Source organism: Rana temporaria, chromosome 5 (assembly GCF_905171775.1).
Source record: "Rana temporaria chromosome 5, aRanTem1.1, whole genome shotgun sequence".
In the NCBI taxonomy this organism is placed as follows: Eukaryota; Metazoa; Chordata; class Amphibia; order Anura; family Ranidae; genus Rana; species Rana temporaria.
Window position 1 is genome coordinate 291,104,058 of NC_053493.1, and position 25,397 is coordinate 291,129,454.

Below are 25,397 nucleotides of genomic sequence, written 5' to 3' on the forward strand. Positions count from 1 at the left end.
GACGAGGCGCGGCGGGGGAACACACAGCTATTCAAATGTCTTGGCTTCCTCTTTGAGGACTGCACTGCTCTGCTCTGCTCTCCGCCCCCTCGCACTCTGAAAAAAAAAAGTATCGGGCGAAGCATCAGGAGCATTTGCACGAGTACAAGTATCGGTATCGGGACAACCCTAATTATAATTTTATTCTTGCTTGCTCTGTTTTAGCTAGATAACTTAAAGGGGTTGTAAAGATTTGTTTTCTATTTTCTAAATAGGTTCCTTTAAGCTAGTGCATTGTTGGTTCACTTACCTTTTCCTTCGATTTCCCTAAATTTTTTTTTTTCCTTTGTCCGAATATCTCACTTCCTGTTTCTCCTCAGGAAGCTTGCCCCCATCATCCGAGCCGTTCTGGCTGGGGGTTAGTCAGCCAGAACAGCTTACCGAGGAGGAACAGGAAGTGAGAAATTCAGACAAAGAAAAAAAAAAAAAAACAATAAGAAGGGAAATTGAAGGAAAAGGTAAGTTAACCCCTACAGCGCCCCCTAGTGGTTAACCCCTTTACTGCCATTGTAATTTTCACAGTAACAATGCATTTTTATAGCACTTTTCTCTGTGAAAATGACAATGGTCCCAAAAATGTGTCAAAAGTGTCCGATGTGTCCGCCATAATGTCGCAGTCACTAAAAAAAAAATGTAATCGCTGATCGCCGCCATTAGTAGTAAAAAAAAAAAAAATAAAAAAAAATTATTAATAAAAATGCCATAAAACTATTCCCTATATTGTAAACGCTATAAATGTTGTGCAAACCAAATCGATAAACGCTTATTGCGATTTTCTTAACCAAAAATAGGTAGAATACGTATCGGCCTAAACTGAGGAAAAAAAATGTATTTTTTTTATATCTTTTTTGGGGATATTTATTATAGCAAAAAGTAAAACATATTGAATTTTTTTCAAAATTGTCACTCTAGAGGTGATCAAATACCACCAAAAGAAAGCTCTATTTGTGGGAAAAAAAGGACGCCAATTTTGTTTGGGAGCCACGTCGCACGACCGCGCAATTGTCAGTTAAAGGGACGCAGTGCTGTTTTGCAAAAAAAGGGCAAGGTCCTTAACCTGCATATTGGTCCAGGTCTTAAGGGGTTAATGAGCAGGCCATTTTTTACAAAATCAGCGTCCTTATATATATACAAAAAAATTGCGCAAAAAAGTTAGTGTCTACAAAATAAGGCATATATTTATGGCATTTTTATTATTATTTTTTTTTACTAGTAATGGCAGTGATCAGCGATTTTTAGCGGGACTGCGACACACAGATCAGACAATTGACATTTATACAGCGAACAGAGCTATAAATAGCCACTGATTACTGTATAAATGTCACTGGCAGGGAAGGGATTAAGTGTGTCCTAGGGAGGCGTTTCTAACTGTGGGAGGGAGTGGACTGATTAGGAGTAGACAGGTCACATTTCCTGATCACTAGGAAAAGCAGATCTCTCTCTCTCTCTCTCTACTTCCCAGACAGAACGGGGATCTGTCTGTTTACATTGACAGATCCCTATTCTGCATCTTTAAAGGAGCGATCGTGGGTCCCCGGCGGCCATCGCAGTCGCTGGGCACGCGCATTGGCTCTGGCCCGCTTTAGCTCTTAAAGCGGCTGCTGCACAGCTACGGCGATTCACACAGCAGTGCCAACCTGCCGCCGTATAATGACGGCGGCTGGTCAGCAAGCAGTTAAAAGTATACAGTATCTCACGAGTACCCCTCACATTTTTGTAAATATTTTATATCTTTTCATGTGACAACACTGAAGAAATTACACTTTGCTACAATGTAATGTAGTGAGTGTAAAGCTTGTACAACAGTGTAAAATTGCTGTCCCCTCAAATTAACTCACACAGCCATTAATGTGTAAACCACTGGCAACAAAAGTGAGTACACCCCTAAGTGAAAAATGTCCAAAATGGGCACAATTAGCCACTTTCCCTCCCCATGTGACTCATTTGTGTTACAAGGTCTCCGGTGTGAATAGGGAGCAGGTGTGTTAAATTTGGTGTTATTGCTCTCACTCTCTGAGGCCGGGTTCACACTGGTACGACAAACGCTTCGACATTGGGAGCTCATGTCGCATTTCGTGTGAAAATCAATGTTTCCCTATAAGAGCCGTCTTAACTGGTCTGACACAAGTCGGTCCAACTTTGAAAATGCTCCCTGTACTACTTTGGTCCGACTTTGGTCTTACTTCAGCCCATTGAATATCATTGAAGTCGGATCAAAGTAAAATCCTTGTCCTAATCATCTGACTTTTGACATCCGACATGGTGATTACAGCAGCAGTAAAAAGAATTTATCTTGCACTGGGATTGTTTTGATTGGTCAAAGAACAAGTCAGACTGTCACAAAGTCGGATCAAAGTAGTATGCGGTTCATGAAAGTCGGATGGATGTAGGACTCATGTCGCAGAGCAAAGTAGGATGAAAGTCGGATGACTGTCGTGTCGGATCAGTGTGAACCCAGCCTCAGACTGGTTACTAGAAGTTTAAAATGGCACCTCATGGCAAAGAACTCTGAGGATCTGAAAAAAATAATTGTTGCTCTACATAAAGATGGCTTAGGCTAGAAGATGATTGCCAAGACCCTGAAACTGAGCTGCAGCATGGGGGCCAGGACCATCCAGCAGTTTAACAGGAAAATTTCCACTCACAACAGGTCTCGCTATGGTCGACCAAAGAAGTTGAGTGCACGTGCTCAGCATCATATCCAGAGGTTGTCTTTGGGAAATAGAGGTATGAGTGCTGCTAGCATTGCTGCAGAGATTGAAAAAGGGGGGGGGGGGTCAGCCTGTCAGTGCTCAGACCATACACTGCACCCTGCATCAAGTTGGTCTGCATGGCTGTCATCCCAGAAGGAAGACTCTTCTAAATAAAGAAAGTCCGCAGACAGTTTGCTAAAGACAAGCAGACTAAGAACATCGATTACTGGAACCATGTCCTGTAGCCTGTTGAGACCAAGATAAACATATTTGGTTCAGATGGTGTCAAGTGTGTGTGGCGGCAACCAGGTGAGGAGAACAAAGACAAGTGTGTCTTGTCTACAGTCAAGCATAGTGGTAGGAGTGTCATGGTCTGGGGCTGCTCGAGTGATACCGGCACTGGGAAGCTACAGTTTTTTGAGCGAACCATGAATGCCAACATGTACTGTGACATACTGAAGCAGAGCATGATGCCCTCACTTTGGAGACTGGGCTGCAGGGCAGTATTCCAACATGATAACGACCCCAAAACACACCTCCAAGATGACCACTGCCTTGCTAAAGAAGCTGAGGGTAAAGGTGATGGACTGGCAAAGCACGTCTCCAGACCTAAAACTTATTGAGCATCCTCAAAACGGAAGGTGGAGGAGCATAAGGTCCCTAACATCCACCAGCTCCATGATGTCGTCATGGAGGAGTGGAAGAGGACTCCAGTGGCAACCTGTGAAGCTCTGGTGAACTCCATGCCCAAGAGGGTTAAGTTTGGGCCCAATTTGGACATTTTCACTTGGGGTGTACTCACCTTTGTTGCCAGCGGTTTAGACATTAATGGCTGTGTGTTGAGTTATTTTGAGGGGACAGTAAATGTACACTGTTATACAAGCTGTACACTCACTACTTTACATTGTAGCAAAGTGTAATTTCTTCAGCGTTGTCACATGAAAAGATATAGTAAAATATTTACAAAAAATGAGGAGGAGGATATAGTAAGGGAGGGTTATACCCCTGTCAATTCTCTCCCACCCCCATATCTATATGCCATAGAGGAGATTTCCCTTGACTTCCTGTTCCATAGCCAAAACTGGAAGAGGAAATCCATCCAAAAGTAAGGGAATCCTGGGCTGTCACCAGGGCCTCCAGAACTAGGTGTTTCCTTCAGAAGATTTTCCCTCTACTACTGTTCTGGTGTCAACCCAAAATGTGAGGTTTTCTTTTACTTTAAAAAATAATGGTATACAGGTTAAAAAATAAAAAAGGAAGAAGAAGAGGAGGGTGAATCTCCCCAATGGGGGCACAGACAGCAATACAAGCTGACAGGTGTTCTAATCCCTCATTACTGTTTTCAAAAACTTGCCTTTATTTACACTTTAACCACTTCAATACCAGGCTTTTAGGCTGCATTCACACCTGAACGCGGCGTATTTTACCGCGATTTGCCGCGACAAATAGCGGCGTTTTGTCCCGCGGTAAAATACGCAGCGGTACATACACAGGAGGGGTGATCAACATTGTCGACTATGGCCGAACGCCGAAAGCCGCCTGAAAAAAAGGTCCGGGACTTGTTTTGAGCTTCAGGCGTTTCGGCGTTCGGCGTGGAGATGTGAACGATCTCCATAGCCGACAATGTAAAATCACCCCTCCAGCGTATTGCAGGCTGCAATAGCGGCGGTCGTCTGGCGTGAAAACGCCTAGGTGTGAATGCAGCCTTATACCCACCTCCATACCGGGCCTATTCTGGCACATCTCTCCTACATGTACAAATCATCATTCTTTTGCTAGAAAATTACGCAGAACTCCCAAACATTATATATGTTTTTTTAGAAGACACCCTAGGGAATAAAACGATGGTCATTGCAGTGTTTTATCTTGCGCGGTATTTGCGCAATAATTTTTAAAACGCCTTTTTTTTTTTTTTTAAGAAAAAAATTGTTTCATGAATTAAAAAAGAAAAAAAACAGTAAAGTTAGCCCAATTTTTTTATAAAATATGAAAGATGATGTTACACCGAGTAAATAGATATCTAATATGTCGCGCTTTAAAATTGCGCACACTCATGGAATGGCGCCAAACTTCGGTACTTAAAAATCTCCATAGGCAACGCTTTGAATTTTTTTACAGGTTACCAGTTTAGATTTACAGAGAAGAACTAGTGCTAGAATTGTTGCTGGCACTCTAACGCACGCAGCGATACCTCACATATGTGGTTAAAACTGCGTTTACATATGTCGGCGGGACTTACATGTGCGTTCGCTTCTGCGCGCGAACTACTGGGGACAGGGGCGTTTGATTTTTATTTATTTTTTTCATTTTTTTTTACACTTTTTTTATCACTTTTATTCCTATTACAAGGAATGTAAACATCCCTTGTAATAGGAAATGTGTGCGACAGGTCCTCTTTATGGAGAGATGCGGGGTCAATAAGACCCCACATCTCTCCTCCAGGCTGGAAAGCATGAGATCGGTGAAAAAAAATTTCACCAATCTCATGATTAGTGTTGCGTACTAGCCGCAATCGCGGCTTTGTTTACTTACGGGTACCCGGGTGTGACGTCATCACATCGCGCCTGGGCCTCCGACGATCATAGAGATGACTATCTGGTCAGCAGTCATCTCTATGCTTACTTGCCTGCGCCGGACGATTCTTTCTCCGGGCCCCCAATGGCACGGGAGAGCACGGATGGTGGCGGGAGGGGGGGGGGGGGGTCCACTCCCGCCGCCTATAAGAACGATCAAGCAGCGGAACAGCCGCTATGATCGTTCTTATGGCGCACAGAATCGCCGGCACTAACGAATGATATCTGAATGATGCCTCTAGCTGCAAGCATCATTCAGATATCCCCCCACAAAGTCCAGGATGTCATATGATGTCCACACAGGATGGGAAATCCCATCTGTGGACGTCAAATGACTATGGGCGGGTATTGAAGTGGTTAATGAACACAGAAAAAAGATTTTCCAGCAAGTACAAAATAAAAAAAAATAAAAAAAATCCTATTTTATGTGCTGTATTAACCACTTCAATACCAGGCACTTTCGCCCCTTCCTGCCCAGGACAGTTTTGAGCTTTCACCGCTGCCACACTTTCAATGACAATTGCGCGGTCATGCAATGCTGTACCCAAACTAAATGTCTATCATTTTCTTCCCACAAATAAAGCTTTCTTTTGGAGGCATTTGATTACCTTAATTTTTTTTGCCAAACTAAAAAAGACCGCCATTTTTGAAAAAATAAAAGTTTTTCTTTGTTTCTGTTATAAAATTTTGCTTTCTCCTTCACCGACGGGCACTGATGAGGAGGCACCGATATGTAGAATTGATGGGCTCTGTCAGAGGCTTCTTACCACAATTGGAGATGCAGTGTGTCAGACTGACATGCCGCGATCGCCACGCTGTGCACCATGTTATCCTGCTGCACCTTATATGACGCCCAGTCAGGATTACAGCCATCATTCTACATATGGCGGGCAGGAAGTTGTTAAAGACATCCCAGACAAAAGATATTAAAACTTCTGGTGCTCATTAAAGGGCAGACTGATTACTTTTTTTGTACTCACTATAAAGTCCTTTTCTCTGCTCAGTGTCTCTCTCTGATCAGTCAAGTAGCTATCCAACTAAAGCATCATGAAAACACAGCAAAATCCCCTCAGGTTATTAACCCAAAGGCCCAAATTTTGCACAATTCCCCTCTAGGACATCAGGATAATGTTCAAGCCCCATTTTGTTTTTAATAAGAGTATATTCTCTTGACACCACACCTGGGAGTACCAAAAGGGGGGGGGCGGGGCATTCTAGTACTACCTACCTCTTCTGTAGGCAGGGACAGTCTACCAAGGTGGTGCGGTTATGGAAGATGAACAAAGAATAAGGATTCTCTGTAGGAGCACAGCATTAATGATTTTACCTTATTCATAGCAGAGATAGGCAACCATCCATTTTGTCGTTGTGCCAAATCCAGCACTGGAATTACAGCTGCAGCTTTGTGACCTTCTGGGTAGTTGCCAACTATAGCGTCTATTCTCTTTTGAAAGAAAAAAAAAAAGAAAAAAAAGTCTGTTAAAAAACATAAATCTCATCAGTATAATACATGCTTGCAATGAAAAGCAAAGCAATTTAGATGCAGGCTTTGCAGCCACTAATGGTGTTATATAAAAGGCAGAGCCTGTTCTGTTATATAACAGAAATGTCTCCTGTTAGCAAACACAATGTACCTTGTAATTTTCTGGAGTGAAGTCAAAGGGTGTATCTGCGTTGTTCTCAGGGGTATCTCTGTGCTGCAGAAAACACAAATGAAAACATCAGAAGCCTGATACAGAATTACATATTCATTTATCCACATCTGAAGCAACTTGCATGCTTTCCTTTTTGTATAGAAAGGTTTTATTTTTCTCAGTAATTAAAAAGAAAATGCTAAAATGTATATTAAGATGATTGTTAATCTAGCACAGGGACATCACAGATACCACAAAGTTAAGAAGAAAATGGAATGCTTTGCACATGTAAACACTGTTTTTTATAGTTACCACTAGCTGTCCGCCGCATAACAGTTTTACTGCTACAGGGCAGCAGCTATGCGCCAGAATAATTCAAATTGAGATAGATAGAAAGATCTCTCTCTCACACACACACACACACACACGCACACGCACGCACGCACGCACGATCTGGCTATTCCGGATAGGAGTGCACATGCATGCTGTTGGTGCCTCTCTCCCGCTGCGATTATACACAGTCGGAGCCAATCAGTGGGTACCGCGGACTCAGTGTCCATCGGCACCCGCCGATCATTTGTTACACAGTTAGAACGGCAGCCTGCCTATGTAAACAAGGAAGATTGCTGTTCCATCAGCAGGGGACATGGATCCATGACTTCCCCTAGTGAAAGCACCTCCTATATTACACGAACACTAGCTAGGCACACATTTAATCCTTTGATCGCCCCTGATGTTAGTCCCCTTCCCTGCCAGTGTCATTAGTACCACGATAGTGCATATCGTTTTAGCACTGGTCACTGTATTTGTGTTACTGGTCGCTAAAAAGTGTCAGTTAGTGTCAGAATGTCCTTCACAGTGTCGCAGTCCCGCTATAAGTCCCTGTTCACCACCATTACTAGTAAAAAAGGCGGGTGTGGGCTGCCTGGGAGCAGGGGGGGCGAGCACCGCTGGCAGCCTAGGTTTAATAGGAGTAATCTTAGGGGGAAGAGAGAGGAGGAGAGTCACCGCCGCTGTCGCCACCACCGCCTGGTTGTTCAGAGCGCGGGGAACATAACAGCTTTCATTTCAATAGCTGTGTTCCCCGCCGGGCGCAGTCATATACAGCCCCTGCCCTTGTCCGGGCACTTTGACAGACAGATCAACCATCACAGGATTGGATGGGTGATCTGTCTATTAAAGTTTCCCAGGCATTTCCTCATCCCTTGAGGCACTTGGAAGGGTTCTAACCTTACTCCATGTAACATTTATGCCCCCAATGTCAATCAAAACTCTTTTCTGTCCAGGGTCTATAAACGTGTGTTTGCAGCTCCTCACCAATATCTGGTCATAGGAGGGGACTTTAACTTGACCTATTCCCCTGGCCTGGATAGGCTTTCCGCAGGAAGTGGACAGTCCCCCCCAGCCGCTGACAGGAAATCTACACTCTTCCGCCAGCTGACCAGAAAGCATGCCTTGTTTGACCCCTGGCGCACCACATACCCATCCGCTAAACAATTCACCTTTTACTCCCATCCTCACAAGTCCCATTCCTATCTAGATTATTTTTTTGTTAATGCCCCAACCCTGAGAGCTTGTATTGACTTTCCCCGGGATCCTTTAGAGCATGTCATTGGCGCCTAAACAAATTTTTGCTTAAACATCAACCCTCCAAAAACGGAGCTGGAGCAAATCCTGAAAAATTACTTTGCTGAAAACAATTCTGAAGTCTCTCTCGCCTCCCTCTGGGAAGGCCATAAAGTGGTCTTCCGGGGTCAGTGCATATCACTCTCCACTGCCTTGAACCATAATGCTAATAATGCTCGCCAACTCTTGCTAGATAAGCTCCGGCAATTGGAGTCCCCGTTTATTACCCTCCCCAGCCACTCTCAGGGCATTGGTAAGCACTAGGGCTGGGCTGCGGGACATTGACTTAGGGAAGACTGAGAAAGCTCTCCTTCGACTCCGACAAACGAATTACGACAAAGCCAACAAACCGCATACCCTCCTGGCTAGGCAACTCCAAGACCGAGCGGCTGCTGCTTCACCGGCTGCTCTCAAGGACACGACTGGCACCCTACAATCCCATCCTTCTAAATTTGCACAGTTATTTCACGACTATTATTCGGCTCTTTATAATGATCCGAGTGTACCGCATAATCCCACGTCTCCCGATCTGTTGCAGGCCATTCACTCTTATTTAGCGGACTGTGATCTCGCTGCTCTCGCCCCTTCCGCCCTAGCCAGCCTTAATTCCTCTATCACCGAGGAGGAAGTAACTGATACGATTAAGGCCCTCCCGAATAACAAAGCCCCTGGACCTGACGGTCTATCGTACCATTACTACAAGACTTTTCTGCCACTTCTTCTCCCCCACATCATAGTTACTTACATCACCCACTAGGAGAGTGCTTTTTTGTTTTGTTTTTTTCTCGCCATTTTTGGCACATGTATTGTTTGGGTGGTATTGTCTTTGTATTTTGTACATTTGTTGATTTTATATGCACCTAGGTGCGCATAGTGTGCTTTTATCAAGTGCCAATTTGTGTACGTTTTGTCCCATTAAAGATCATGTTTTATTTCAACACTTTGTTTGGCCTGTAAAGTCCCACCCAGGGGGGAGTGTTTTTTTTTGTTACTTTTGATTTACCCAGACAGGCTTTTTTTAGTTACTTACAAATTCGTCATTTTGCTCAATCCCTAGTAACGAACCTCCAATTCTCCCCTCTAACCGAGTTTGAGAAAATCTGTTTAGAAGGTTCATCCCCTAAAAGGTATGATCTCGCACACCTACCAGCTCCCGATTATGGACATGTCGCTTACTAACCCCCGGCATGTCTACATGCGCAAGTGGGAGCAGGCCTTGGGTGAGGATATACCTCTGCAGGCATGGAAGCTTATATGGTCGCAGGCCTCTAAGAGCCCCACCTGTACGCTCTATAAAGAGAATCAATACAAAATGTTGTTTCATTGGTACCAAACTCCAGACCTGCTCCAGTCCATTTATCCTTCAGCTGATCGCCGCTGCTCTGACGGGTGGGAACCCTATATCATACTTATTGGACCTGCTCTTTGACTGCTCCCTATTGGCGGACAGTGCACTCCCTACTCCACTCCATCTTTGGTTCATCTGTGCCATTTTGCCCTAACCTTTACCTCCTGGGCCTCCCACCTCCCTCTTTTTCTACATTTTCTTAAAAAATCTTGGCACAGGTCCTTACGGCCACACAGTGTTTGGTAGCCTTGAAATGGAAAAAGAAGGAACCTCCCTCCCTGTTTGAACTACACTCTAGAATCAGGGACATCAAGAGGATGGAGTATATGACAGCTTTCCTGAATAACACTCTCAATACTCACAACCGGGGATGGGAACTATGGAATGCGCTGGAGGCCCCGATCGCATGAATAACCCCCGTTTGGGGGGAGCACAGCATGGTTGGGAACCCCGGGCTGCGGGGGGGGGGGGGGGGGGGGGGGTTCAAGGCAGATGGTAGTCCTATCTTTTCTCTCTCTACTCTTCACCTCTCTTTCCTCTCCCTCACTTTCACTGACCGCCTCTTACTTCTACACTATACCCCATTCTTCTTTGTTCGCTAAGGCACACTCTGGCAGGCTGGACTCTGTGATGTTATGGATACTTGGCCCTATGTTCACCAGATTGGATCTTGCTTTGAACTGTCTTTAGTGGTTTGTCCTGCATAATTTGCTTCAGTTGTATAGCCGGCAATACTGCTTGTCCTACCAAGTGCTGCCTCTCTACGACCTTTTTTGTTCTTTTGTCCCTTTTCTTTGTTTTGTTTTTTTTTGCCTGGAAAATGTTGAAAATCAATAAAATTGAAGTTTTCAAAAAAAAAAAAGTTTCCCGGACAGGGGGGAGGGGCTGTATATGACGGCTTGCGGCGGGGAACACAGATATTGAAATGAAAGCTGTTATGTTCCCCGTGCTTTGAACAACCAGGTGGCGCTGGCGGCTCTCCTCTCTCTTACCCAGCACAGATAGGCTGCACTGGGTGCACGTGGCTGCATTGGTAGACACAGGAAGGCTGCATTTTTGGGCACGGAGAAAGTTGTTGTTAATATTTTTATAACTTAATTCTGCATAAAAAAAATGTAAGTGCCATTTCATGAGATAATTTAAGAGGGCGTGTCTAGGGGTGGGACATGGTAGAGGTTGGGCGGGGCAGCTGGTGGCGAGTAACCCTTGATGCCTGGCTAGTGGCTCAAGATTTGAAATTTTGAGCCCTGTGTGTGTGTATATATATTGGTGCTATTTGATCACCTCTGCGGTTTTTATATAAATGCTTCATAAACACGAAAATGCATAATAAATTCTATAGGAGCAATAAAGAGGAAGTAAACCCTGATGGGTTTTACTTCCTCTTTGTTCCCCTTTATGAGGGCGTGTTTACGGGTGCAATTAGGCGCAGGGCAGTGTATGAATTAGGTGGGGCAACTGGTGGCGAGTAACTCTTGAGGACTGGCTAGTAGCTCAGGACTTGAAATTTTGAGCCCTGTATGTATATATATTGTTTTAATCACTTAACCTCTGGAAGATTTTTTAACAGAAAAGAACCTCTGGAAGATTTACCCCCCTTCCTGACAGGCCATTTTTTGCGATACGGCCCTGCATTACTTTAACTGACTATTGTGTGGTCGTGCGATGCTGTACCCAAACAATTTTTTTTTTTTTCACAAATATAGCTTTCTATTGGTGGTATTTGATCATCTGTGTGTGTGTGGTGTGTTGTTTTTTTTTGTTTTTTGTGCCTCTTAAACATAAAAAAAACCTGAATAATTTGAAAAATAATATATCTAATAAAATTGAAAAAAAATACTTTTTTTTCCCATCAATTTAGGCCAATCTATATTCTGCTACATATTTTTGGTAAAAAAAAAAATCCCAATAAACGAATATTTCTTGGTTTGCGCAAAAGTTTTTTATAGCGTCGACAAACTATGGGAATTATTATTATTATTAATAAAATGATATTATAATGTGTATATGTGTGTGTGTGTATATATGTGCGTGTGTGTAAAATATATATATATATATATATATATATATATATATATATATCACCAAAAGAAAGCTCTATTTGTGGGGGGAAAAAATGAATTTTGTTTGGGTACAGAATTGCATGACTACGCAATTGTCAGTTAAAGCGATGCAGTGCCGTATCGCAAAAAGTGCTCTGGTCAGGAAGGGGGTAAATTCTTCCGGGGGTAAATTCTTCCGGGGCTAAACATGTCTGCATTTGCTCCTCTCCATTACTTGGAGTAAAGTTCCTGTTTAATTATGCATTTCTTTAGAGTGAAGATTGGCTTCATCTTCAGTAATAAATCTGTGTCAGCAAATCTGTTGCACTTAACTGCCCAGGAATACAAACGCCCAGATCTGTAAACCTTTCTCAGGAGAATATTTTTGCACAGGAGGCAGCCTGATTTGCAACAGTGTCTCTAATTTTTTTGATAATCATCCCTCACTATATATTTTGCCTTTAACCACTTAAGGACCGCCTCCTGCAGATATACGTCGGCAGAATGGCACGGCTGGGCACAAGCACGTACCTGTACGTCCTCTTTAAGTGCCCAGCCGTGGGTCGCGGGCACGCGCCCCGGTCCGAAGCTCCGTAACCGCGGGACCCGATCGCCGCTGGAGTCCCGCGAGCGGCCACCGGTGCTGAAGAATGGGTGTGTAAACACAGCTTCCCCGTTCTTCACTGTGGTGCTGTCATTGATCGTGTGTTCCCTGATATAGGGAAACACAATCAATGACATCACACGTCCAGCCCCACCCCCTACAGTTAGAAACACAGATGAGGTCACACTTAACCCCTTCAGCGCCCCCTAGTGGTAAACTCCCAAACTGCAATTGTCATTTTCACAGTAAACAATGCATTTTTAATGGTCCCAAAAATGTGTCAAAATTGTCCGATGTGTCCGCCATAATGTCGCAGTCACGGAAAAAAAAAAAAAAACGCTGATCGCCGCCATTAGTAGTAAAAAAAAAAAAATTGTAAAAATGCAATAAAACTATCCCCTATTTTGTAAACGCTATAAATTTGGCGCAAACCAATCGATAAAACGCTTATTGCGATTTTTTTTTACCAAAAATAGGTAGAAAAATACGTATCGGCCTAAACTGAGCTCAAGCTCTATTTGTGGGGAAAAAAAGGACGGCAATTTTGTTTGGGAGCCACTTCGCACGACCGCGCAATTGTCAGTTAAAGCGGCGCAGTGCCGAATCGCAAAAACTGGCCAGGTCCTTTACCTGCCTAAAGGTCCGGGTCTTAAGTGGTTAAATTGCGTAAAAGATAAGTCCACCTTTTAACAAAGTAAGATAAAAAATATACGCATTTACTATTTTTTATTTTGGGAGCCTGTACAGCATTGCAACCAGTGATCAGCAGATTTCTGGTACCATGCACTACCACAGGGATCAACTTGTAGTTTCCCATCCACAGAGGACTGTGAATGAATGATGTGGCCGGGAAGATGGAGCTCAGCATGGCCACATTCGTTTAAAAAACGTGACAGTGGGCACCAGGAGAGGATGCTTGCCCACTGTCACTGGGGAGAGGCTGCAGTTGCTGGAAAATGTTACATGTTGAATAAGACAAGACTTCTCTGCACCTCCCATACCAGTCTTTTCTCCATCTCATGGTTTCCAACTGTGTTATGGATCTTGAATTTAACTGGACTGAATTTGGCTTTTAAAGCGGGGGTTCACCCTATTAATAAAAAAAAAAATGTTTTTCCTCTAGCATAAAATGAGGCATAGTAGCGCGAGCTACAGTATGCCTGTCTTTATTTTTTTAGCCCCGTACTCACTGTGCACTCGTAGAGACAAGATTCCGACTCCCGCGGGGAATGGGCGTTCCTATGGAGAGGGAAGGTGATTGATGGCCGGCTCTGGCACGTCACGCTTCTCCGGAAATAGCCGAAATAGGACTTGGCGCTTCACGGCGCCTGCGCATAGTCTGTGCGCAGGCGCCGTATAGCGCCGTGAAGAGCCGAGACCTGTTCCGGCTGTCTTCGGGGAGCGTGACGTGCCAGAGCCGGCCGTCAATCACCTTCCCTCTCCATAGGAACGCCCATTCCCCGCGGGGAGTCGGAATCTTGTCTCTACGATTGCACAGTGAGTACGGGGCTAAAAAAATAAAGACAGGCATACTGTAGCTCGCGCTACTATGCCTCATTTTATGCTCAAATGTTGTTATGGAGGGTGAACCACCGCTTTAAGAAGTTAATAAAAGTATGTTTGTTTTTGTTTTTTTAAATGTACAAGTGTCTCAATTATATCCCTATTTTGGAAATATTGAAAGTAACTAAAACAAAAGAGCTAGGTAGGTGGGCAGTACAAAGGCAGCATGCCTGCTTGCCATGGTGACAAGCCTCTTGACTTGAATGAGTGTTTATTTCAATGAATTATCATTGGATTAGAAGGTCTGGCAGAAGACAGTCAACGAGCCACAGGATTTGAAGACTATTTGAGACAGACATCTGGTTAAAAGGAAAACAAACTCACCACAAAAGAAGCTCCTCCTGCTCCAGTGCATCTTGCTGTATTGTGCAAATATCGTCTGACCTTAAAAAAAAAAAAAAAAATCTTGCTAAATTTTTTTCATCTTCAAACTTTGCAATTACAAATCAGCATTACATGTTTACACATTGATTGTTTACTTTAACTGTGAATAATTCATGACATGTTGGTTGATATAAAGATAAGCAGTAAAATGCAGAGATGACGGTTTTATGTTCTTGTAATGTTATCTACGCCAACTGCTTTTTATGCAAAATAGCTTATATCAACCATCAGTCTAACGACCCGTGCACACGATCCGAAAATCGGATGAAAAATACAGCTTTCCACGCAATCGGATCGTTAGTACAGAGCTTTTGAGAGTCGGTCACGACAATTCATTCGATATTATTCGGTCGGACAAGCACAAAAATTTTCCTCGTACAATACCAGACCGTACGATTTTCATTTAGTCAGTACAGTTGTTGTCCGAAAATACAATTCAAATACATTACACCACCATTTTTTTTTTTTTTTAGTAACCTATTTAATATCTACTTGCAACAATAAAAGCGAAAAAAGTTGATCTGTCGTCCGATTTTTGGTTCGTGTGTACGAGTCATAAGACCCCTTCCACACTTTGGCGGTTTTCAGGCACTTTAGCGCTAATAGCCTCTGCAAAGTGTCCGAAATCCACCTCCCATTCATTCCAGTGTGACTTTTCAAACTCGGGCGGTGCACTTGCAGAATGTATTTAGCGCTCCCAAAACGCCATGCCCGTTGGAATGAATGGGCAGCGCTTTGAAAGCACAGCAAAACTTTGAGGGTAAAAAAGAACCCCCGCTAGCAGCTGAAAAACGGCACAAAAGTGCTGCTTAAGCAGCATCGCTAAAACGAGCGGCGCTTTAGCGTGAATGGACGTGCGGCTCAGTGTAAAAGTAGCCTTATGGAATAGTGTATATTTAAGAACACCAGAATTCTGGGAGACATCTGCCTACCTATGACCAACTACAGTCTGGTGACTCCTTTAGTCTCATAAGAACCACTTGAAGGGGTGGATAGATCCCCAGAAACCTAAAATGTACATGCCAACTAAAAATTCCTTCTGCTTGGTATCTGTCTTTGTAGATATGTAGACATCCTCCCACTCCTAAAGGTCCAAGGAACACCTGAAGTCTAGGGATTTAACCCTTTTACTGCTGGGTCCATACAGGCCTGCACCACCACTTCCAGCTGGCCAGGTCCGTACAGCGTACTGCAGTGATCAGTGGCTTGCAGCAAGACTGTTCAGTGGACCCTGCTGACCAAACCAATAGCTCAGATTAGCGACTATCAAGGCACTGATCAGAGGTATCCACCCAAAATGTGAACCCCCCCCCCCCCCCCCCACCTGCTGTGGCTTCTCTGCTGTCTTTTCCCCTGATTTCTGCTGCCTTCCACATCCCTGCTGCACTGGCTGCTGAAATGCCCCCCCTCCCCCTTACTGTCCCCTTCCTCTGCTTCACTTATCCCATGTAGAACAGATTCTCCCCCCTCCAGCATCACAACCCTTCCCCTGCGGCTCCCATGCCATTGCCAGTTACTCTGACCCTCCCCTTTGGCCGGCTTCGGGTGTCTTCAGTCCCTTTCGCGGTCCAAAAAAAAAAAAAAAACACGACATTGTGGGTCGGTTTAGACCCCCGATATAACAAAACCAAACACATATTAAAGGGAAGTTCCAGACTTTTTTTTTATGTTTATTAAAAGTCAGCAGCTCCAAAAAGTGTAGCTGCTGGCTTTTAATAAACATACACTTACCTGTTCCACGGTCCAGCGACGTGCCGCCGGGAGTTTCGTTCCGGTCCCCCCTTCACCGCCGGCGCCTCCATCGCAACTATGTGCACCCGGCCGTGAGAGCTTTTGGCTTCACAGCCGGGCACTCACTGCGCATGTGCGAACGGCGCAGCGCTCCCTAAGTGGACAGGCGATCGCCTACAGGGAGGGGCCGCTAAAAGGCAATATGACGTATCGCCTTAGTGGTCCCTGGGCGGAAGGAGAAAGTGGGACAGAAAGTCCCACTCCTCCTGAAGCCCCCACTTCTCCTACCCCCGCCCCCCCCCCCTCCAAGAAAATTCATCCAAAATGTAGCATGTAAGGGGCCGAGGAGTGGATTAAGCGGAAGTTCCACTTTTGGGTGGAACTCCGCTTTAAGGGTAGATGCATCTAAATCTTCCTGGTCTCCGAAGCCTAATCTGCATTCAGATCAAACTCCAGAGGCTACTGACCGTTTTACCTCAATTTCTGCAGACAAACTTGCCAAAACCACTCTCATTGCATACGGTTGTGGGGCTTTGCAGCGATTCACCATTGACTTAAATGTGTAACATTTAGCAGGCTTCCAACCCATCAAGCGTTATGTTGGGTCAACTTTGCTGCGGGCGTGAACCATCGTGGCTACAGCATGTACACAACCCCATCTGCTACCTATTGCAGCCCAAGGTCTAAAGGCCTCATTCACACAGGGCATACAACAGCGAGGCCGTGTTTAGCTGCACAGGTGCATCCCTCATGTCAATTGCATCATTTCATTTACAGAACATGCCCACAACTTTGATTTTTTTTTTCTTTATTGTGAAGAAAACAAATAGGAAAAAATAACAAAAAGTCAATGTGTAGAATTCACCCCCCATGAAGTCAATACTTTGTAGAGCCACCTTTTGCAGCCATCACAGCTTCAAGTCGCTTTGGATAAGTCTCTATGAGCTTGCCACATCTTATCACTGGGACTTTTGCTCATTCTTCCTTGCAAAACTGCTCTAGCTCCTTCAAGTTGGATGGTTTGCACTTGTAAACAGCAATCTTTAAGTCTGACCACAGATTTTCTATTGGATTGAGGTCTGGGCTTTGACTCTGCCATTCCAACATATTTACATGTTTCCTCTTAAACCACTCAAGTGTTGCTTTGGCAGTGTGTTTGGAGTCATTGTCCTGCTGAACCTCCGTCCTAGCCTCAAATCACACACAGAGTGGTACAGGTTTTGTTTAAGAATATCCCTGTATTTAGCACAATCCATCTTTCCCTCAACCCTGACCATTTTCCCAGTCCCGAATGATGAAAAACATCCCCACGGCATGATGCTGCCACCACCATGTTTCACTGTGGGATGGTGTTCTTTGGGTGATGTGATGGGTTTGCGCCAGACATAGCGTTTTCTTTGATGGCCAAAAGGATACATTTTAGTCTCATCAGACCAGGGCACCTTCCTCTATACATTGTGGGAGTCTCCCACATGCTTTTCGCAAACTCAAAACGTGCCATTTTGTTTTTTGCTGAAAGGCTTTCTTCTGGTGACTCTGCCATAAAGCCCAACTCTATGGAGCGTATAGCTTATTGTCGTCCTATGTGCAGATACTCCAGTCTCTGCTGTGGAACTCTACAGCTCCTCCAGGGTTACCTTAGGTCTCTGTGCTGCCTCTCTGATTAATGCCCTCCTTGCCTGGTCTGTGAGTTTTGGTGTGCGGCCGTCTCTTGGCAGGTTTGCTGTTGTGCCATGTTCTTTCCATTTTGTTAAGATTGATGATCCCAAGGAGCACCATCAAATCTAAGATTTGGATTTTTTTTTTTTTAATAACCTAACCCTGACTTGTACATCTCAACAACATTGTCCCTTACTTGCTTGGAGAGTTCCTTGGTCTTCATGGCAGTGTTTGGTTAGTGGTGCCTCTTGCTTAGGTGTTGCAGCCTCTGGGGCCTACAAAAAGGTGTGTATATGTAATGACAGCCCATGTGACACTTGGATTGCACACAGGTGGACATCATTTCACCAATTATGTGACTTATGAAGGCAATTGGTTGCACCAGAGCTTTTTATGGGCTTCATAACAAAGGGGGTGAATACATATGCAAATGCCAAGTATCAGTTTTTTTATTTCTGAAAAAGAGTTTTATGTATATATTTTGCCAATTTTACTTCACCAACTTAGACTATTGTGTTCTGATCCATCACATATAATTCAGATTAAAAAAAAACATTGAACTAAAGGCTGTAATGTAACAAATTAGGTAAAAATCCAAAGGGGGGTTGAATACTTTTGCAAGGCACTGTAAACTGTCTTTGAACGTGGCATGGTTGTTGGTGCCAGACGGGTTGGTCCGAGTATTTCAAAGACTGCTGATTTACTGGGATTTTCATGCACAACCATCTCTAGGGTTTATAGAGAATAACCTGAAAAGGAGAAGCTATCCAGCGAGGCAGTTGTGTGGAGGAAAATGCCTTGCTCATGTCAGAGGAGAATGGGCAGACTGGTTCAAGGTGACAGAAAGGCAACAGTAACTCAAATACCCACTCTTTACAACCAAGATATGCAGAATACCATCTCCGAACGCACAACACGGCGAACCTTGAAGAAGATGGGCTACAGCAGCAAAAGACCACACTGGGTGCCACTCCTGTCAGCTAACAGGAAACAGAGGTTACAATTCGCACAGGCTCACCAATATCGGAAAAACATTGCCCAGTCTAATGAGTCTCGATTTCAGTTGCAATATTCAGATAGTAGGGTCAGAATTTGTGGTAAACTGCATGGATCCATCCTGCCTTGTATCAGGCTGGGTTCACGCTATTGAGAGTTGGATGCGGTTTCCCTGCACCCGAGTCGCAAAAGCAGGAGATTTTGACCGGCTGGTTGACAAGTCTCCGCTGTGGCTCCAGTGCGAATTTGCATTACATTACACAAAAAATGTGGGCTGAAATGGTGAATGGGGACGCACCGTACTCCTGCTGGGAGCCGCATGCGAAGATAGTGTTAACCCAGCCTCAACGGTTCAGGCTGGAGGGGGTGTAATGATGTGGAGGATATTTTCTTGGCACACTTTACTCCCCTTAATACTAATTGAACATTATTTAAATGCCACGACCCACCTGAGTATTGTTGCTGACCATGTCCAAACCTTTATGACTACAGTGTACCCATCTTCTGATGGCTCCTTCCATGCAGGATAATGCACCATGTCACAAAGCCCAAATCATCTCACCACTGGTTTCTTGAACATGACAATAAGATCTCTTTCACATTGAGGCGGGGTGACAGTATAGCCGCGCTATTTGTAGCGCCGCTAAACCGTCGTATTTACCGCGATATTCAGGTGCTAGCGGTGAGGTTTTAACCCCCGCTAGCGGCCGAAAAAGGGTTAATACCGCCCGCATTACGGGCGGTATTACCGCAGTTTCCCATTGATTTCAATGGGAATGCGCGGTATAGGAGCGGTGAACACACTGCTCCTATACCGCAGTAAAGATGCGGCTAGCAGGACTTTTGGAGCGCTCCTGCTAGCGCACCGCTTCAGTGTGAAAGCCTTCGGGCTTTCACATTGAACACTACAGGGCATGATTTTTCATGTGGTATAGCAGCGCTATTTTTAGCGCTGTACCGCATGAAAAACGCCTTAATGTGAAAGGGGCCTAAGTTCACTGTTTTCCAATGGCTTCCACAGTCACCAGATCTCAATCCAATAGAGCACCTTTGGGATGTGGTGCTGGAAAGGGATGTTCCACATCCCAAAGGCGCTCTATTGGATTGAGATCTGGTGACTGTGGGGGCCATTGGAGTACAGTGACCTCATCATGGATGTGCAGCCGACAAATCTGCAGCAAGTGAGTGATGCCATCATGTCAATATGGACCAAAATCTCAGAGGAATGTTTCTAACAATTTGTTGACTCTATGCCAGGGATATGCAATTTGCAGACCTCCAGCTGTTGCAAAACTACAAGTCCCATCATGCCTCTGGCTCTAGGTGTTATGCTTGAGGCTGTCAGTCTTGCTATGCCTCATGGGACTTGTAGTTCTGCAACAGCTGGAGGTCTGCTAATTGCATATCCTTGCTCTATGCCATAAAGAATCAGGGCAGTTCTGAAGGCAAAAGGGGGTCCAGCCCAGTACTAGCAAGTAATGATGAGCTCCGGCGTGTTCGCACACTCCACATGCAGAGCCCGCCAGGAAGTCGGCACTGCGCTAATCACAGGCAGGGAGACATTGTCGTGATGCTCGGCTGCAGAGATCGGAAATGTCTCCCTGCCCGTGATTAGCGCGGTGCCGACTTCCTGGCGGGCTCTGCACGTGGAGTGTGCGAACACACCGGAGCTCATCCATACTAGCAAGGTGCTCTTGCAGGGCGGGGAATGTCTCACTGCTTTTGATTGGTGGTGCGCAGTGACAGCTTCCTGGCGGGCTCTGCACGTGGACTGTGCGAACACGCAGAAGCTCATCCTTACTAGCAAGGTGCTCTTGCAGGGCGGGGAATGTCTCACTGCTTTTGATTGGTGGTGCGCAGTGACAGCTTCCTGGCGGGATAGCTCAGGAGGGTTGGGACTAGGATCAGGACACACCTGTAAATAATTATGATCGATGTGTATTTGTGCTGAGCCTGTGCTCATCTATACAAATCAATTTGTCTCAGGGGAGAGGGTGTGAATGAGCCCCAGGAGAAGGTGCAGCCAGACTTTACCTGAACACAAGAGCTGACACTCATCTCTACACAAAACACACTGGTTGCTATAGGCAACACACACCCCTCTGCTCCAGCAGCGTGCACACAGTGATTGGCGGAGAGCAGTGCAGAGGGTGCACACAGGGGACAGACAGTATGACCCGATCGCTGAAGGTCGCACTGACAGCCGGTGTCCTTGTTGCGGTCATAGGGAGACCAGAAACCTTTACCGCTCACAAACACATCCCTCCTCCACCACTCACCGACTGCGTCACCCCGGCCCGAAGCCTCGCACACAGAAACATAGCTGCCCGGAAAATACAAGCCAACGGCCCCGGCCACCACTACAGATAGACAGGCAGGCAGCACTGCACGATCGCCGAACACACACTGCTCCACTCACAAGGACTCTAACCGGATATGCAAGTCTAGAGCATCCGAGCTTCGAGAAATCGATACGATCACATGACCCTCCTTAGCGGATGTTGTGTTTGTTGTGATTTGTAAGGGACGTCTATCATTGTTCTGTATGTGTTCAGATCACCAAATACTGATCTCTGTTCCTTCGCCTCATGTTGCTTTAAATACATAAGTGCAAACAATAAATCCTCGTGCAAAGTGAATACTGCTAAATGTTTTTGTCAATAAGAATAAATCTTTATGGATATGTATAAGCTTGCATAAATACATTCCCATCATGTCACACTATACAAGTAAAACTTTGGATTGCGAATTGCGAGCATAATTCGTTCCGGAAACATGCTTGTAATCCAAAGTACTTTTATATCAAATTGAATTTCCCCATAAGAAATAATGAAAACTCAGATGATTCGCTCCACAACCATTTATTCAGAAGTCCTTCAGTTTATAGTCCATAAAAAAAGATTATAGCAATGTGACCAGGTTGTGCAACCATAAAATGTCCATCCACAAGGGGATTTTAGATGCAAGAACCAGCAGGAGCTACAGAGTATAAAAGAGAAGAGAGGCGTCTCTAAGGCCCCTTTCACACTGAGGAGTATTTCAGGCGTTTTAACGCTAAAAATAGGGCATAAATAACACCTGAAATACTCCTGCCCCAGCAGTCTCAATGCTTTCACACTGAGGCGATGCGCGGGCGGGAGAAAAAAAAATCTCCTGCAAGCAGCATCTTTGGAGCAGTGAGAGGAGTGGTGTGTATACCGCTCCTTCCCATTGAAAACAATGGGACACCGCTGTAATACCGCCGGCAATGCACCTCTGCAGAGTCGCATTGCCGGCAGTATTATCCCTTTTTCAGCCGCTAGTGGGGGTTAATACCGCACCAATAGCGGCTGAATACCGGCACTATACCGCCACTGCACATACTGCCCCAGTGTGAAAGGGGCCTAGTGTAGCAATATGGTTACATTTAATGAAGGTACAACATTTAGAAACTTACATGATTGATGATTAAAAAAGGCACATCTAAGTATGCAGGCCTTCTCTTTTATACTCAGTTGTGAAGTGACGCTACTTGTATGTCAAGACGTTGCTTGTATATCCAGTCAAAATCTATTTAAAAAATTGTTTGCTTGTCTTGCAAAACAGTCTCAAACCAAGTTACTCTCAATCCAAGGTTTTACTGTACTGCAAAGACTTTACTGGTATATTTAGTATACAATATACTGTTTTAGTTTTCAGAAAACCTCCATATTTAAAGTGGTAGTAAACCGCAAAAAAAAATAAAAAATCCCCCTGCAAGTGAAAGCATAATATGCAAGTGTGCTTTGCTGGCGGCTGCTGTCCCTGAGGGCAGATATGCAGGAATCAGGATACAAGGTATAGATCCCTGGAGAAATTGCATTGTATGTTTCTGAAAGAAGATCCTACCTATTGGCATTGTGGAGAGGATAGGGGAACATTCTTCCATATATTTTGGAGATTCTCCCAAATTCGTCCTTACTGGCTGCTGCTGGCTGTCCCCCAGGGTGGGTATAGCTGGCTGCTGCTGGCTGTCCCTCAGGGTGGGTATGGCTGGCGTCTGCTGGCTGTTCCCCAGGGTGGGTATCGCTAGTGGCTGTTCTCCCCCAGGGTGGGTATGACTGGCAGGCAGCTGCTGGCTGTCCCCAGGGTGGGTATGGCTGGCAGCTGCTGGATGTTCGGTATAGCTGGCTGCTGCTGGCTGACCCTCAGGGTGGGTATGACTGGCGGCTGCTGGCTGTCCCCCAGGGTGGGTATGACTAGTGGCTGTTCTCCCCCAGGGTGGGTATGACTGGCAGGCAGCTGCTGGCTGTCCCCTAGGGTGGGTATGTTTGGCAGCTGCTGGCTGTTCCCCAGGGTGGGTATCGCTAGTGGCTGCTGGCTGTCCCCCAGGGTGGGTATGGCTGCTTCTGCTGTCTCCTAGGGCAGGTATGGCTGGAGGCTTCTGGCTGTCCTCCAGGGTGGGCATAACTGGTGGCTGCTGTTGGTTGTCCCCAGGGCGGGAATAGCTGATGGTTGCTGCTCGCTGTCCCCAGGGCAGATATGGCTGCCGGTTGCTGTTGCCTGTCCCCAAGGGTGGGTATGGCTTGCAGCTGCTGGCTGACCCCCAGTAATTTGGGCTTGCCGACCCAACACCCCAGAGAAGGAGGTGGAAAGCCACATCAGAGGGCGGTTGGGCACCCCTGTTCTAGGGCATATGATACATGGATTACTCCCCTGGATTGCAGGAATCAGGATACAAGTTGTTGACTAGGCGGTATAGATCCCCTGGAGAACCTGCATTGTATGTTTCCGAATGCAGATTCTACCTGTTGGCGTTGCAGAGAGGATAGGGGAAAACTTTTCCATATATTTTGGAGATTTTGCGGAATTCGTCCTTACTGGATGCTGTTGGCTGTCCTCCAGAGTGGGTATGGCTGGCGGCTGTCCCCAAGGGTGTGTATGGTTGGTGGCTTCTGGCTTTCCCCAAGGGTGGGTATGGGTATGGCTAGCGGCTGTTGGCTGTCCTCCAGGGTGGGTAAGGCTAGCGGCTGCTGGCTGTCCCTCAGGGCAGGTATGGCTGGCGGCTGCTGCTGGCTGTCTCCCAGGGTGGGTATGGCTGGTGGCTGCTAGCTGTCCCCCAGCGATCTGGGCTTGCCGACTCGCCATCTCAGAGAAGGAGATGGCGGGCCACATCAAAGCGCAGTTGGGCACCCCTGTTCTAGGGCATATGCTACATTGATCGCACCCTGGGAATATTATATGCTTCCATATTTCGCAGCATGGGAAAAAGATTTGATACAATACAATATTATCTGATGAGCAAAGAGATTTTATGTTCAATTTCATACTGAAACCATCTATATTTTCCAGATTGCAGGGATCAGGATTGTTGACCAGGTGATATAGATCTACTCCACCCACCATATACTGTGTATACCACCAATCACATTGTTCCAAAGTCGCACCTTTAGGACATTTGGAAATTCGAGAGGGTGATGTTTTCTGATCAGTTTTACTGATTGCCATAGTTCCAGTTTGAGAAATGGGAACGTAAAACTGTCCCCCAATAGTTTCTGTTGTCTATATCAGGGTGTATCTATAAGAGAAAACACACTCCTACGCACAAGTGAGTTTAACCAGGTGGACTAGAGTGTGTAGTGGACAATGCCTCAGGCCTTGCTGCCATCAAGGATAGGGGTATCCTAGCATTCAGAATAAAAAAGAGAAAAAGAGGGCGCACCAACCTTGTGCATTATCCTTGGATATCATTTTTTATTGTAAAAGATAAGTAAAAACTACTCAATAACATATGGAGGAAACTTGCATTACAAATAACCTCCAGATGACAGCAATTGGTCTAACGACAACAGACTCCAGATGGTAACAGAGGAGATTTCGAGGGCCACTGCCGGCAAAGGATGCATAAAAACAAGATGGTTTACAACCCCTTTAAAGTGGTTGTAAACCCTCCAGTACAACTTCGGCTCTTTGTAATGTATATATCACAGGCAGCTGATCGCTGCCTGTGAAAGTTTAAAAGTTCACTCACTTTTTCAGTTGTCCTATAAATCGTCCAGGAATGTGGAGTGACGTCAGCCGCGCTTGCGCATTGGTTATGTTGTTTAACGGCACATAATGTGTGCCGTTTCTGTATCCTCTCATTATCTTCCGCTTACAGCGGCACAGAGGGAAGCCTTGCGATGCTCTGCCCCACTCCTTCCAGGGGAGCTAGAGGCTTGGTCTTCGACGCAAAATTTGGACAGGGAAAAAAAGTGAGGGCGGAAATGACGTCCACAAAAAAGTAGGAATGGCGCAGCCAATACCCGGAAGACAAGAAATACAAAAAAAGAAAAATTTGGTATTTACAAACCTTGTTTTTGGCCAATTTAAATGTGTCTGGCTTTGCAATAGTTTAAAGCATATATATATATATATATAGAAAAATTGTACCGGGTTTGCTTTCTCTTTAATGTATAAAAAACCTTGGACCACTTTAAGTAGCCCTTTTCTGCCACCTTGTGGTATTATTTTAGCACTACAAATCAAACCAAATGAAGCAGGTTGA

At 45.2% G+C, this 25,397-nt stretch overlaps 1 protein-coding gene across 1 annotated transcript in view; it reads right to left on the minus strand.

Moving 5' to 3' along the window:
- NDUFV2 (NADH:ubiquinone oxidoreductase core subunit V2) overlaps positions 1-21,327 on the minus strand; it is a 55,497-nt gene extending 34,170 nt beyond the window's left edge. Inside the window, exons 1-4 of the mRNA XM_040353968.1 lie at positions 21,172-21,327; positions 14,447-14,506; positions 6,940-7,002; positions 6,633-6,749 (exon numbers count right to left, since the gene is read on the minus strand). Coding sequence (XP_040209902.1) covers positions 6,633-6,749; positions 6,940-7,002; positions 14,447-14,506; positions 21,172-21,213 — 282 coding nt within the window. The 5' untranslated portion in view covers positions 21,214-21,327. The remainder of the gene's footprint in view (positions 1-6,632; positions 6,750-6,939; positions 7,003-14,446; positions 14,507-21,171) is intronic.
- Between the last annotated feature and the right edge of the window lie 4,070 nt (positions 21,328-25,397).